Raw genomic sequence first — 14,530 nt, forward strand, 5'->3', positions numbered from 1 at the left:
TTTCCAACGAGGAGGTAATAAAAGCTGTGGAGGTCTGGTTTGCAGAGCAAGAAGACACATTTTTTTTTGAAAGGTCTAGAGACGTTGCAGGTTCGCTGTAATAAATGTATCCAATTAAGGAGAATATGTTCAGTAATAAAATATTTTAATATTGAAATTTTGTTTGGTTCTATAGTAGGCTAAGAATTTTTCAATATATCCCCGTACAAGGGCCATCAATTCATTCCATTTTCGTCGGAGTATGAGTTGCACGAAGAAGGTCAAATGAGGCCGAAACTATGGTCAGCATCTACTCCTCGTCGAATTGGTAATTCTGTTAATGCTTCGATTCACACAAACAAATCTCATTTTAGTCTTAGCTTCATAATGGCAGCATTCTCCAAGAATTGAAGCTCAAAGGTTCCTGGAACCACAGTCGGTTGTGATTTTAATGGGTCTGCCCAGTGCTGAAGAATACGATAAGAAAGCTTCATAAGCTTTCATTGTGCAGCACATCGAATGAGACATGACATTCTTCACAATCAATGGCACAAGCAGTAGTTTCACCCTCAAGTAATAAATGTAGATTCATAGAGAGACTAACCCTCGGATTAACCATTAAATTACACTCGCTTTGATAACAAGTGACAAGTTCTTACATGCGTTGCCTTGTTTCTAGGAGGTACAGGAGAGAAGGAAACACTATTCAGTTTCCGGGAATATAAAATTTGATAGTACCAACCTTGAATATTTTATGAAGTTGATCGTATGTATCCCTAACCCCTGGAAATATGGCGACTCCCGTGATCATCTCCACGAATATGCATCCAACGCCCCACATGTCCAAGGAGGTGGAGTATTCCGTGCTACCGAGGAGGACATCTGGCGGCCTGTACCACAGCGTGACGACCTCGTGCGAGTACGTGTGGCTGGGCACGGATTTCGCCCTCGCCAAACCGAAATCTGCGAGCTTCAACTCGCCGATCTCGCTGATTAGAAGGTTTTGAGGTTTGACGTCCCGATGAAGGACCCTTCGTTTGTGGCAGAAGGAAAGGCCGCGGAGGAGCTGGAAGAGGAAGAGTCTCACGTTCCGAGAGTCGAGGCCGCCGCTGTGCCTTTCCAGATATTGAGAGAGGTCTGTGTGCTGAAAAAGAAAATAATTTTTTTAGGCTCAATTTGTGCGAAATTTCCATTAGTTTCGTGTTGTAACGTTTGTGATTACTTCCTACGACACCGCTGGTAGAATTGGTCGAAGTACTCATGAGTATTATGAGCAAGTTTGAAAAGTACTCTTAAGAATTCGAGTACTAAAGGCAAGTTCTCAACAGATTTCACAATGATCTCTTGAATAATGGATTATAACATATGCACGTGCACCGTCTCAATTTAATACCTCCTTAATAAAGAAAACATATCTATGAAAGTGTTGAGCAGACTTGCAGAAAAAATATAATTTTTGTCAGTTCAAACTCGCAATTATACAAAATAATTGTATACATAATTGGCAGCTCAAACTGTTATTTATGTATAATTGTCTGTTTGAAAAAGTGCAGAAACGCTATTTTTGCCTTTCGATTGCCTTACAATACTTGGCAAAGCACCGGCTATGAAATCAAAGTGATTAATTTATATAAGGTCCTTTCGTTTGCATAAAAAGTGTAGCACTTTTCTATACTCGATTTGATTTACACCAGTGTAGAGGAAGTGTAGTTTATCTACACATAGTCATAAAGGGATCTAGATAAACTACACCTCCTCTACACTGGTGTAAATTCAATCAGCAAGTGAATAGTAAAATCGAGTGTAGAAAAGTGCAACACTTTTTATGCAAACGAAAGGTCTCGTCATAAAACTACTAAAGTGTCAAAGTTTTCTACACCGTTGAAGCTACAGTAGGACCACTTGGAAACCGTCGAACACTCTGCAGAAAGTAAAATGCAGAAACTGATTGGCAAACCTTTGCATGGAAGGCACCAGAACGAGGTCAATCATGATTACGTCGACATATCTGCGTCGAACTACTGGTTGACTTCCGGAAGGTTGTTTCCTGAGACAGAGGGCTTCATGCTCGCCATCCAGGATCAGGTGATTCCAACAAAGAACTACAAGGTGGGGCAAATCAAACAGTGCAGTTTTGAAAGGTTGGTACTTCCGGTGTGGTGGGGATAATCCTATCACGATAGTTTCATGTTGTCGGGCAGGCCATGCCATTATTAGTCATTACCATGGTTTGGTCTGGTGAACAACGGGGCTTCGCAGTCCGTACGTTTTTTGAAAATGGTCGATCATTCATCGCAACTCAGCGAGCTTTCCGGGTCCACTTTAACCTTTCGCGTCATGATACCGTCCCTCACCGTAATGTAATCGCGAATTGGGTGAGTACATTTGAAGCAACTGGTTCTACACTAAAACCTAGGGGTTCAGGAAGACCTAAAACGGCAAGAACACCGGAAAATTTGACGAGAGTGAGAGAAGCTATTGAGCGATCGCCTACTCGTTCTGCCCGGAAACATTCAATTGCATTGGGCATTTCCAACCGCTCAGTAAGGAGGATTTTGCATGAAGACTTATTCTTCCACCCCTACAAAATTATGATGGTCCAGGAGTTGAGTCCACTCGACTATGAAAATCGATTGAATTGCTCACAAGAAATGTTGAACCGGATCCATGTGAGGTCAACATTTTTCAGTAGTGACGAGGCTCACTTTCATCTACCTTAAGAAAAAGGTTTTCAAACATCGGCCTCACACTTTAGAAGAGCTAAAAGAAAGAATTAGGGAGGAAATTGGTGCTATACCGAAATGTGTCGTAATGCGGCAGAAAACTTCCGAAATCGTCTCCATCAATGCATCGCTGCTGAAGGCCATCATCTTTCTGATTTAATTTTTAGAACATGATAAAATAAATGGCATGATGTAACGAAAAATTTAAATAAATTTAATTCCTGTAAGTTGCATATTTTTTTTTATAGCCTTTCAAAACTGCACTGTTTGATTTGCCCAACCTGTACATGAAATATATCGCCAAGGATGCCTCAGTGGCGGATGATAGCTGTCGTTATGGTTGTGCGACACATAGAACTATCCAGCACATCACCGGGGGATGTTTGAAGTTCGCGGGCACGGAGTACAAAAATAGACATGATGCCTTTGCCAAGATTCTTCACCAAGAATTGGCAAAAAAACACCAACTTCTAAGTTCGAAAAAGGTTCCTTATTACAATTACCATCCGGATGCTGTATTGGAAAATGAACATCACAAGCTCTACTGGGATCGCACGGTTCTCACAGACCGGAAAATAACCCACAATAGACCAGTCCTCATATTGCCCAATAAGGATGAGGACAGAGCACTATTCATCGATGTGGCGATTCCAAATAATAACAATCTTCTAGATAGGCACACTGAAAAAATTTCAAAGTACAGAGATCTCGAGGAACAAACCAGGAGACAGTGGAAGCTGAAAGATATCAAGACCATTCCTATTGTCATATCATCTACAGGCCTGATACCGAAGAAACTACTAGAGAACTTGAGGAAGCTTCAGTTGGACGAAAATATCTATAGAGTCATGCAGAAGGCGGTACTGCTGGGAACGGCGAGAACTGTACGCAAGTACATGGGAAATTCAGAGGAACACCGTCTGCTCCGACAGAAAGTGCGGGTGGAGCAGGAACCGGCAGCAGGGAGCCGAGAAGACCCGGACCCGAGCACCACCACGAGCCCGAAAACCTGGAAAGGGCTTCAACAGAGCTTAATCCTTTTGATATCTGAGATATCTGGGATAAGTGAATTTTCCTCTGGAGAGGATTGTGAAAGCCGCAAGGCTAAAGTCATAATTTATTCATTCTTTAAGACAGAATACTTCTGTATAGAACACCAACACTATAAAAACAATTTGCCAATAACAGTTCCTCAATAACTCTCCTAAATTCTCTGTACTCTATATACAATAAAGAACTTAGTATAAAAACACAGGAAAACTTAACAATTTGTAGGAAATATAGAGCTGATATGAAGCTTCGATTCTACCAGAACACTTTAGTACATGAGTCATTCCAAAAAATAATAAACATCTAAACACAAGTTTTCTATGAAACAGGCTGATCCCAGCCTACCAGTGAATATCTACTAAAATTTATAAAACTAATTCGAAAAGTTTGACAGGAATGTCGGATACGAAATAGTTATATATTATATATTTAATCAACTAGGTTATTAATGATTGAGATCATTGATCGCTCAATTAATAAACGAGTTGATTACAAGATTTTTATGTCGACCACATTTTGAATTGAATGTGAATTCTTGATTGCAAAAATTTTCTATCGATACCTAGTGAAATTTGACACCATAGATAACCTTATAAATTTTCTATGTTCATATCGGAATGTTGATATTTATGCGGCCGATCGAACAATTCGAGAAGTTCATAGAGGATATATTCGAGTTGTGACATTTTGAGTAAATCACATTGATATCGTTCCCTATAATATCTGTTAGAGAATGTGAGGGGCTAGTGGAAACTGGAGTTGTAGTACATAGATATATTGATTACTCTCTAACCATCATAATTTTTCTGCAACCTCCACAATTCATTTCTTCTCAATTCACCTGCCAGGTACTACGTAAATCAATGCTACATACAAATAAAATAATTATTTGGGAAGCTGCTGTTCGATTAGCTATGACAATAATGCATTAATAGGAAATTAACCAATAAAAGGGTGTATTAAAAGCTAATTTCGTGTACGTTAAATAGTGCTATTATTAAGAGGTCGGCGGAAAAATATTTTAAGATACCCAGTAAAAAGAAGTAGTACTTACGACATATTCGAACACAAAGGTTAGTGTGGTCCGGGTGTGAACAATATCATGTAAAGTAACTATATTGGCATGTTTCAGTTCTTTCAGCAGCGATGCCTCTCGTATCGCCGTGAAGGGCGCGCCCTCCTCTTCTTGCAGTCTAATTTCTTTAAGAGCTACTACTTGGTTCTGTAAACTGAAACGAAATTATGTTCAATGTCGTCATAGGAAAGTTTCAATCTGAGCCAGAAAATTCCACAAATGGAAATAATACCTATTATCGTTACCTTCAGGTTCCATAGATAATTTATAGTAGACAATAATTATCTGGATTCAAATGTTTCCACATATTATATACATATTTCGTAGTACAGTATTCGCCAAGCATTATTCAAATACAACAACAAATATTCTAAATATTGTAAACTTCCTGAGCAAATGCAATCATTTTCGGTAAAAAACACGAATCACATTTACAGCGGGTTTCATAAATCTTTGATTGTGCGATTTGACAGTCACTCGATTTCTCAAACGAAATCATTGCAACCTTTTGATTTCTGAATATATCGAAGAAGTAGACTTACGAACATCATAATTTGATGTTAAAATGATATTCTGAATGATCATGACTGAATTATCGATTGAAAAAAAATTGATGTCTATTCGTCAATCAAGCGTTGATTCCCCGATCAATCCCGTGGTTGGACTCTTGCCGAAATATGAAAATTAATTCAGAATATGGGCCGTTATTGTGAACGACATCTATACTTACTTGCTAAATCCTTTGTACACTGTTGCATAAGATCCTTCTCCTAATTGTTCTAATTTAATATAGGCTTCTGTTTTCCCGAAAGGCGAATCTCCCTGAAAATGAAATGCATAACTAGGTTTGAATCGAGAACAGTCTTTATGAGGAATCCAGCAATTATTTGAAATAATAATTTTTCGATCAGTTATAGAGAATCAGAATGAAATCTGAATTGTTGCAAAAAATTATCAGATCTCGGATTTTTATAAATAAATAAATAAGGCGTTTATTTCTTTAACAGAAATCTCAAGGGGAAGTTCACCCAAAGGTGTTCTGCCACTTAACCCTTGTTCTTACATGAAAAAAAAATTCAGTGTGCAATCCATCTCAGATAATAATGAACATAAGAACAACAATACAGCAAAAAATAAAACAGAAAAAAAAAACATTATTCTTTTCCTTGCCTCCTCGGAAACTGAATAGAGTTATATCGAACCACTGAGCAAGTATTCTTCGATTTTATTTTTGAATTTACTATGTTTAAATTGTTTAAACTCATAAGGAATCCCGTTGTACAATTTATAGATGTTGTATCACACTACTTCGTATTTTTGAACAGATGTCGCTGATACTTGATGAAAATTACTTTTATCACATCTTAAACACGCGGTTTTCAATTACGAGAATATATTATGCCTAAAATATTTCTGTGATAATTTAGAAAAGGTAGGCCTTACCCCAAAGGCAGAAAACCGTTTCGTCCTCCGATGCTCTGAACCCTGTTCATTGAGCAAAACTTCGGACTTCGGCCTGGGCGGTCTTTTCGGTCGAAGTATCACTTTTGCTTCTTCCCTAATGTCATCATCTAGTAGTTTACTATCGGACGATACAGATAGCTGTCTTTTCACCCTGTCATGATTCACACTATTCCATTCTGAAACAAAAATACACGATGGTTACAAACAACTCATACAAAAAAAAATGAAAGTAAACATTCTTTTTTAGTGACGTTTCGCAGGGAAATTCTCTGCTTCTTCAGAGCACGAGATTACCAAATCTTCATCATATTTTTTTTATTCATCAACTTGTTTCGTAGCTCAACTCGCGTTAAATTCTTTTTATACTTCAGTCAATAACTTTCATCATTATAATTTATATAAAAAGATTTCTCTTTCCCGAAGTGAAGTAAAATGTAAAATACAATTTGTCATGAAAACATTTATTTCTAATTTTTCTCCTTCCTATTAGTCTTTACATTTTTGCACATGCGACAACCATTCTTGAAAACTTTTTGGATGTCAATTGTTTATTCAAACTTTAAACGGATCAATCGCTTCTTCTTCTGGAAATAAGAAGTCGTTGTGTACGGGGTGGGCAAAAATGGTGATACCTGAATTATAACTTTTTGAACCCAACGAGATAGAGGAAAATGCATGGCACATTACGGTCGTCTTTTTTCGAGAAACTAATAATGCCATCAACTGCATTACTCTATCTTCTTTTGTTTTCGAGTTATAGGTCAAAATTAAAATTTCAACTTTGGTCATTATCTCCGTTTCTGTTTAAGCTAGGATGTTGAGATGAAAACATTTTACAGACACTTTTTCGATAGCAATCCAGTGTCGTACTATAATTTTTTCCAACAGGTATATTTGCTGAGCTATAGCATAGAGATTTATTTTTTCTTATGAAAACTGTAGTTTAAAATGACTTAGAAAGACTGAGGGTGAAGTATAATATATTTCTGAAACGGTAAAAAATGGCGATTCTTTCTAAGTCATTTTAAACTACTGTTTTCATAAGAAAAAACACAACTTTATGTTATGGCTCAGCAAATGAACCTGTAGGAAGAAATCATAGTACGCCACTGGATTGCTATCACAAAAGTGTCTTCATTTCAACATCCTAGCACAAACAGAAACGGAGATAATGACCAAAGTTGAAATCGTCCAAATTTAAATTTTGGCCTTTAACTCAAAAACAAAAGAAGATAGAGGAATGCAGTTGATGGCATTATTAGTTTCTCGAAAAAAGACAACATGAATGGTATATTCATTTTCCTCTATCTCGTTTGGTTAAAAAGTTTTAGTTCAGGTATCACCAATTTTGCTCACCCTGTACATTGTGGACTATAACGCCAATGACTCATTATTTCTATTTTTGAGCATTCAAGAAATTATTTGTTCAAGCAAAATAATGCTTCCTCCTCGACAGCTTTGAAGTACCTTTCGAAAAACCTGAGGCAAATACAAACTGTGGTGACAAAACTTTCATCATCGAACTACAATGGAAACATAATCTAAGAAAAAAAAGTGACGACCATTTTTTTTTTCGGTTTCTTTCATCAACAATTTTTAGTGGAGCCGTCTCATTATGACACTATTTACAAATATTCTGTCGAAAAAACTGTCGAAAATTGTCATGAAGTTATTGTGGAAGCGGTAAAACAGTTTTTCAGAAAAAAATTAAATTCGCTTATTTCAGTGCTTTTTAAAATTTAATGGTATAGAGACAATTCCTGAAATTTTTTCCTTTCAACATTCGGTTTTCCCGAAATTTCAAATATAGTTAAAAAAGAAATTTTCAAATTTCCGGAATGTTCTGTCAATTCTAAGTTCGAAGTTATAAATACAATTGTAGTATTGTAGTATTACCGCCGTTTTAAGGCAAAAAATTAAAAAAATAGATTGAAGCAATTAGGTACATCGAAATGTTGGACTAAATTTTTTGGGAAAAAAAAAAACAAGTAGACTCAATGAATAGAAAACAAAACCATCGCAGAGCTGGTCAGGACATAGCTCTATCCAGATTTTGATAAATTTAAGTCATCGATTCAATATGTAATTAAATATTATATTTTCGATTTTCCTTGAGCGTCAAACTGCCCTGCTTCAAAAGATGATAATATGACTAGTAGAAAATTTCCTTACAGTTCATTATTTCCGAAATGATCAAACTCATGAATTGTAAAACAAACTCAAATCAGAAACAGTAAAGAAACCTTATTACTTTATACTTTACCCATACATGCCTTTTCCTGATAGATGTTTGAAAATAATATCCTCGATTCGGAACAATTTCATGCTAAACAGATTTTTTTAGAGCTCAAAGTTTCGAAATCGACTGATGCCATTCGCAGTTTTGTCCTAAAGTGTAGCGTTGTTTTGGCAAAGAGTTGATACAACACAACAGGCACAGATTGAAGATTCGATATATTATACATATCTATTTTGAGCCCTATATTTGGACATTCATTCGTCTGGGAGAAAAATCTACACTTAGGTATAACTTACTGAGCAATAAATATTCATGGAAAAACACCGTGAAATTATTTTCCTCAAAGTCATATCGAGAGAAATGCTTGAAGAAATGAAACATCACAATGTCACTCAGATATTTATCATGTGTCAACATTTTTGTCAGAAGACAAACTTATTTTCCATTTGAGAAGAGTTATCTGCATATTTTTATTCTGGAGAAAATATATTTAGCTGCAGTTGGAATTGGCCTATTCTCTGAAGTATATTTTCACTCTCATCTTTTCTTGTTCCAAATATTCACTCAGCTTGGCGAACGTACGGGTAAATATTAAATGAAGTTACAAAATTTATAGATAGTGATTTTTTCTGAATATTATCTTCATAATTTTTCAATTAGTGTCTGATTTATAAATTATGAATTTCGCATGGAACCATAAAGAATCTAGCCTCTCTTTTCAGTTTCTACTACTATGTAGATTATGTAGAAGGTGGTGATGTTGTTGATGCTCACCACCGAGCTCACCACATTCTTCCAAACTACACCAGATAAAAATTTCGTTTCATGACAATAAACTCACGCCATGGCAAGTAGAACAAGGTGTTTCTCAATTTCTGTTATCGCTTTTTTTCTAGACATCTAGACTTATCGGAAATACAGGGTGTTTCCTAACTGATGCGAACGATTTCAATGGGTGATTCTTTAGCAAAAATTAAAGGGGGATCTTTCATATAACTTTTGGTTCAACACTCTTTTTCCTTTTAAGTTACAGCCCTTTAAAATTAGGTAAAAAATGTTTTTGATCAATATATCCACTCTGGAAGAATTTAGAAAAATGAAATTCAGCAGATAACTCATGTTATCCTAAAAAGTAATCACAAGGGGCTGAAAAAAACAACCCATATAAAATTTTGCATCAGAACTTTTTGATGCGCCTATATTTTTCTATTTAAAAATTTGATTTGAAATGACTCAATCTGCAACTTTTTAAAGTCTTCACTTTTTATCATAAAGTTTTTAGTCTGATCACAAAAAAATCAAATACTGCTCAGACTCTTTTCCTATGAATTCACAGAGAGGTCATCATTAATTAAAAAAAATCAAGTAAGCTGCTGTCAAATGAAGTCATATGACAAATAGGTTTATTGTCCTGATTTTCTTCTTATTTCCAAAGTGGACTTTTTTATATCACTTTCGATCTACTATAATTTGGTATTGCTGAGAATCTAATTTGTCACCACCCAGTATACTAAAAAAATTTTTTGGCTTCAACATTAGACATTATTCGAAATACTTGAAGAAGTAGAAACAAAAATTACTGAATACAACAGAAATTACAGGTATTGAATTAATATGATATAAGGCACGTTCCTTCTAAAATATTCTAAGGACTTTCACAGAAGAAATTTAAGGAGGTATATTGAATAGCTGAAGAAATTGACACGTCTCAAGTGGTATAACGGAGTATCGTGTACTGCATTACCAACGAGGAAGCTACTAAATGAAGTAACACAATGCGATATTGTTAAACTCGTGAATTACGGTTCAAAATTACATATAAAACTAGGCTGGTGTGAAAGGTGATTCAAAACGAACAATAGAAGTGCAATATACCTCAGGGTATAGCGCAATTTTGTTTATCTATGATATAATAGTTTTGAAAACATTCCAATTGAATCGTAAGGATATCCTTTCAATCAATTATGACGATGGAAATCTTCGATATGTGCAATGTCGCAATTTTTTGAAAGTTTCATCAAAACATGAAACAATATACAGGGTGAGAGACTTTAACTCGTACAGATATTTTCACTGTAGATTCTTGAGGTCAAAAGAAACACTTTTTTCCTATACCATTTTTCATAATGAGCTGTGCCACCCCTGAAAAAACAAAAATTCCTCCAGCATAACTAGCTAAATCTGTGAGACAACACCTCTATGGATCTTTTAAACAGAGTTGTATTCAGCCAAAGCACCCAATTTTTCAAATTTCACAGATACTTTATAATTTTTGAACATCAAATTACTCGAAAAAGGCGCATTATACGAGAAAATTCGAAGAATACTTTTATTTTACAAAACGTTCAACTATTCATTAGATGGCGTACAACTTAGTTTCTAGAGTTGAGTTCTTTGAATTTTTGGTATTTTTATGGTACGTAATGGTCATAATGAGAAAACTAGAATACGTGGGTGATATCTTGTGTTCGAGAAAGATTTATCAAATTAATGAAAAACTATATTCCGAAATTGATTTCATTCGATAAAACCGTTTGTGAGAAACAAAAATAATATTTTTTTATGGTTTTTTAATCTGAGCCGATTCGGAAAAAATGGTAAAGAAAAAAAGTGTTTCTTTTGAACTAAAGAATCTAGTGTTGAAATATACCCTGCGAAAAAAAATTAACGCACATTCTGAAAATCTCAATTTTAATGAAAGTTAACTCTACATTGACTTCATAACTTATTTTTTATGTTCTCTCGGGAAGGTTTTGAAAGAAAAAAGACACATTAAATGGAAGAAAAATTCAGGATTTCACCGAATCTTATGTGAAAGAAGAGAAATGAACAATTTTCAAAATACTGAAATGCTGATAAGTGATTTAATACTTGGTATTTCCACCCCTTGCGTTAATTACAGCTCGGCAACGACGGTTCATACTCAAAATGAGTGATCTTAAAATGTTCTGATCTAATCCTTCCCAGATTTCTCCGAGTTGGATTCCTAAGTCATTAAGAGTAGCTGGATGATTTTCTGAACTTCTCAGCCTTCTATTGAGGTTGTCCCAAACCTGCTCAATCGGATTGAGATCTGGACTTCTTGCTGGCCATTCCATTCGAGAGAGACTTCAACCTCTTCAAGGTACTCCTGAACGATGCGCGCACGATGGGGTCTGGCATTATCGTCCATAAAAATGAAATTTTCATCAATGTATGGCACTACATGCTCTTCAAGAATGTTCCTTATATACTCATCAGCATTCATAGCTCCATTATCAACGACCACTAGGTCTGTGCGAGTAGTCAAAGATATTCCACCTCATACTATAATCGATCCTCCCCCGAAACCAGTAGTATTCAGGAAATTGCACTGAGCATATCTTTCATGTGGACGTCTGTATACAAGGGAACGTCGATCACAATGGTAGAGACAGAATCTAGACTCATCTGTGAAGAGAACTCTTTCCCAATCGGCCTCTTCCCAATGGATATGCTCTCTCGCAAAATCCAAACGCGCCCTTCGATGGGCTGGGGTAAGAGCTGGGCCTCTTGCCGCGACACGAGGCCTTAAATCATATTCTCTAAGGCGATTTCTTATTGTCTGAGTGCTAATTTGCACCTCATGAGTTTGCTTAAGCTGAATTTGAAGGAGGCGAGCGGTTGCAAACCGTTGTCTCAACGAAGAAACTCTCAAGTAACGTTCTTGAATGGCAGTTGTTACCCGTGGTCTACCCTGTCCTGGTCTTCGGACATTCATACCTGTCTCCCTGAATCGCTGCAACATTCTGGACACACTTGTATGGGAAACTCCAAACCTTTCTGCAATTCTTGTGTATGTCCACCCTTCTTCTCGCAAAACTACCGCTTGGGCACATTCCTCTTGGGTCAAATTGCGTGTTTCGCGTTGCATAGCGATCGAGTGTAGAAAATCAAACGAAAGAAAAACTATTGATCACTAGAATTGATCGAGAACAACTGATTTTAGAATGGAGCCAATACATTCAAAATCTGATAATATCATCTTTTTTTATTCCTGCTGGGAAAAAACATCTGTATTGAGGAAAACCGTTGAAAGTGGATAACATATGCATGCATAATTCTGATAAAAATAATAATCATTGAGAACACCTTCAGTTGTAGAATAAATTTGAGATTTCCATAATGTGCGTTAATTTTTTTGCGCACTGTATGTTCGAGTCAAAGACTCACCCTGTAGAGTAGAACCATTTTTCCTTGTGGGAAAACTTGTTCGAACCGAAAGGTAATTCATTGAAACTAATAAACCGAAATTTGAGTTTTATATCCATGTTTTTCCCGTGTTAAAAGGCTTCCGGTTGATCTAGCTGTAGGAGTGAGCGAAATTTCCATTCAAGATACTGAAAGGTAATGGCTTAGAGCACCACCACTTCCAGGGCTTCATCTGACACGTAAACATCTTTCGTATGACTGAGTACAACATCCAATCTGCAGGGGGCGATAAACTTACACTCATAAATGAAGCATTACATCCGAGCTTACGGATTCCCTTCTCGCAATAAATTTACTGTTATTTCACTACGATACAAATACCTCTGGATCTTCATTAATCATAAGGGCCGCCATTTTTCCACCCTACATCTTGTTTAATTATCGTGATGCCCTACTACCTGGGTCTCAGTGTGCTACATGATACCAAGTAGATAAACGATGTTTGCTGTCTTTGTAACCCGAGGAGGAATTTGATAAAACCTCCCCCATCGTAATTGGGTCATATTTGATCAGCTGTATGGGAAGGGTGTGGAAGTGAATTATGGCCATAATGCAAGATGTAATTAATGGTCATTGTCCAAAGAGATTTCCGAATTTAATCAAGGATAACTGATTGGATTTCAGCTACAAAAGTAGGATGGCTTCTGAAGAAAGGTCTTATTTAAAATTGATTTTGAATCATGAAACTTATGTATATTGTTATTTATCCCCGAGACATGGACTGAGCAATGTCAGCATGAAAATGTCTTTTTTATAGACAGAGAGAAATGATCGTCGGACATTTACCTGTCTCTTTTTTGTTCACATAGAGGTGAGTGTGGACCAATCAAAATTCTAGAAAAAGACAACTGCATGCCCAACGTGCGTTTCTCTCTGTAACTTTTTTTGACCGTATTTCATGCATATACTCCATTCACATTTATTTTATCAGTCGGTTGGCCATGAAATCATTTTCTCAAGTTTTTGTAACTAGAACGGAGTAAGGTTGGCACTCATGAAATGTCGTTAATGTCATAGCGCCGTTGCCACAACTAATATCAATTTTTATTACGAAAATGCCGAAAGTGATTGAAAAAAGAGACAGGGTTTCAGGAAGGGCTATTTAGAATTCGGGTCCGCTCATTCAAATAGTTATACCCTGATATTCTAAAATCCACAATACGTCTGACAAGACGTCAGCGAACATATTCAATGTAAGAGAATTTATATAATGTTTCATCTGAATCTGAACGACTTATATTTCAGCTGAATATTTCCACGATCAGAAAGATTGTGAATGAAGAGGATGACAAGGAATTTCCTTCTATTGGGAGACCCAAAAAAGTGGTGGCATTTGAGAATTTTATGTTTGAGTGAATTAATGCGAAAAGTTTACTACAGGATTTTCGATGAATGTTATTGTAGAATAAGTTCCCGAAAATTGATTTTTCTATTTTTCATTTGACTTGTCCTATACATTGTAAATGTCTTAAGGTACCAATAAATACCTAATTATTATTATTATATTAATGTATAATATTAAGATGAACAGCCACAAATACGCGCCAGTTGTCCTGGTAATTGTTTATTCATGTGAAATTTTTGTTCAAAGGTGAAGTTCATCTTGACTTGAAACTTCCCTTAATTCCTTTTACTTATATTGATGCAAGATATTTTTTGTTGAAGAATTCAACATTCTTGTAATTATCTGTTAATTCCTTCGGGAGATACCCATTCCCAACCACTGCGTCATTTGCATTACATCTTCGGGTTAATATTTTTGAACTATAC

At 36.0% G+C, this 14,530-nt stretch overlaps 1 protein-coding gene across 3 annotated transcripts in view; it reads right to left on the reverse strand.

Moving 5' to 3' along the window:
- The window catches only part of LOC123322642 (cyclin-dependent kinase 14), a 204,272-nt gene that overhangs the window by 5,003 nt on the left and 184,739 nt on the right, over window positions 1-14,530 (reverse strand). For all 3 annotated transcript variants that reach the window (XM_044910601.1, XM_044910603.1, XM_044910602.1), the window contains exons 4-7: window positions 6,271-6,467; window positions 5,558-5,649; window positions 4,807-4,981; window positions 722-1,123 (exon numbers count right to left, since the gene is read on the reverse strand). In XM_044910601.1, the coding sequence (XP_044766536.1) occupies window positions 722-1,123; window positions 4,807-4,981; window positions 5,558-5,649; window positions 6,271-6,467 (866 nt within the window). The remainder of the gene's footprint in view (window positions 1-721; window positions 1,124-4,806; window positions 4,982-5,557; window positions 5,650-6,270; window positions 6,468-14,530) is intronic.

Source organism: Coccinella septempunctata, chromosome 1, assembly GCF_907165205.1.
Source record: "Coccinella septempunctata chromosome 1, icCocSept1.1, whole genome shotgun sequence".
NCBI classification, from domain to species: Eukaryota; Metazoa; Arthropoda; class Insecta; order Coleoptera; family Coccinellidae; genus Coccinella; species Coccinella septempunctata.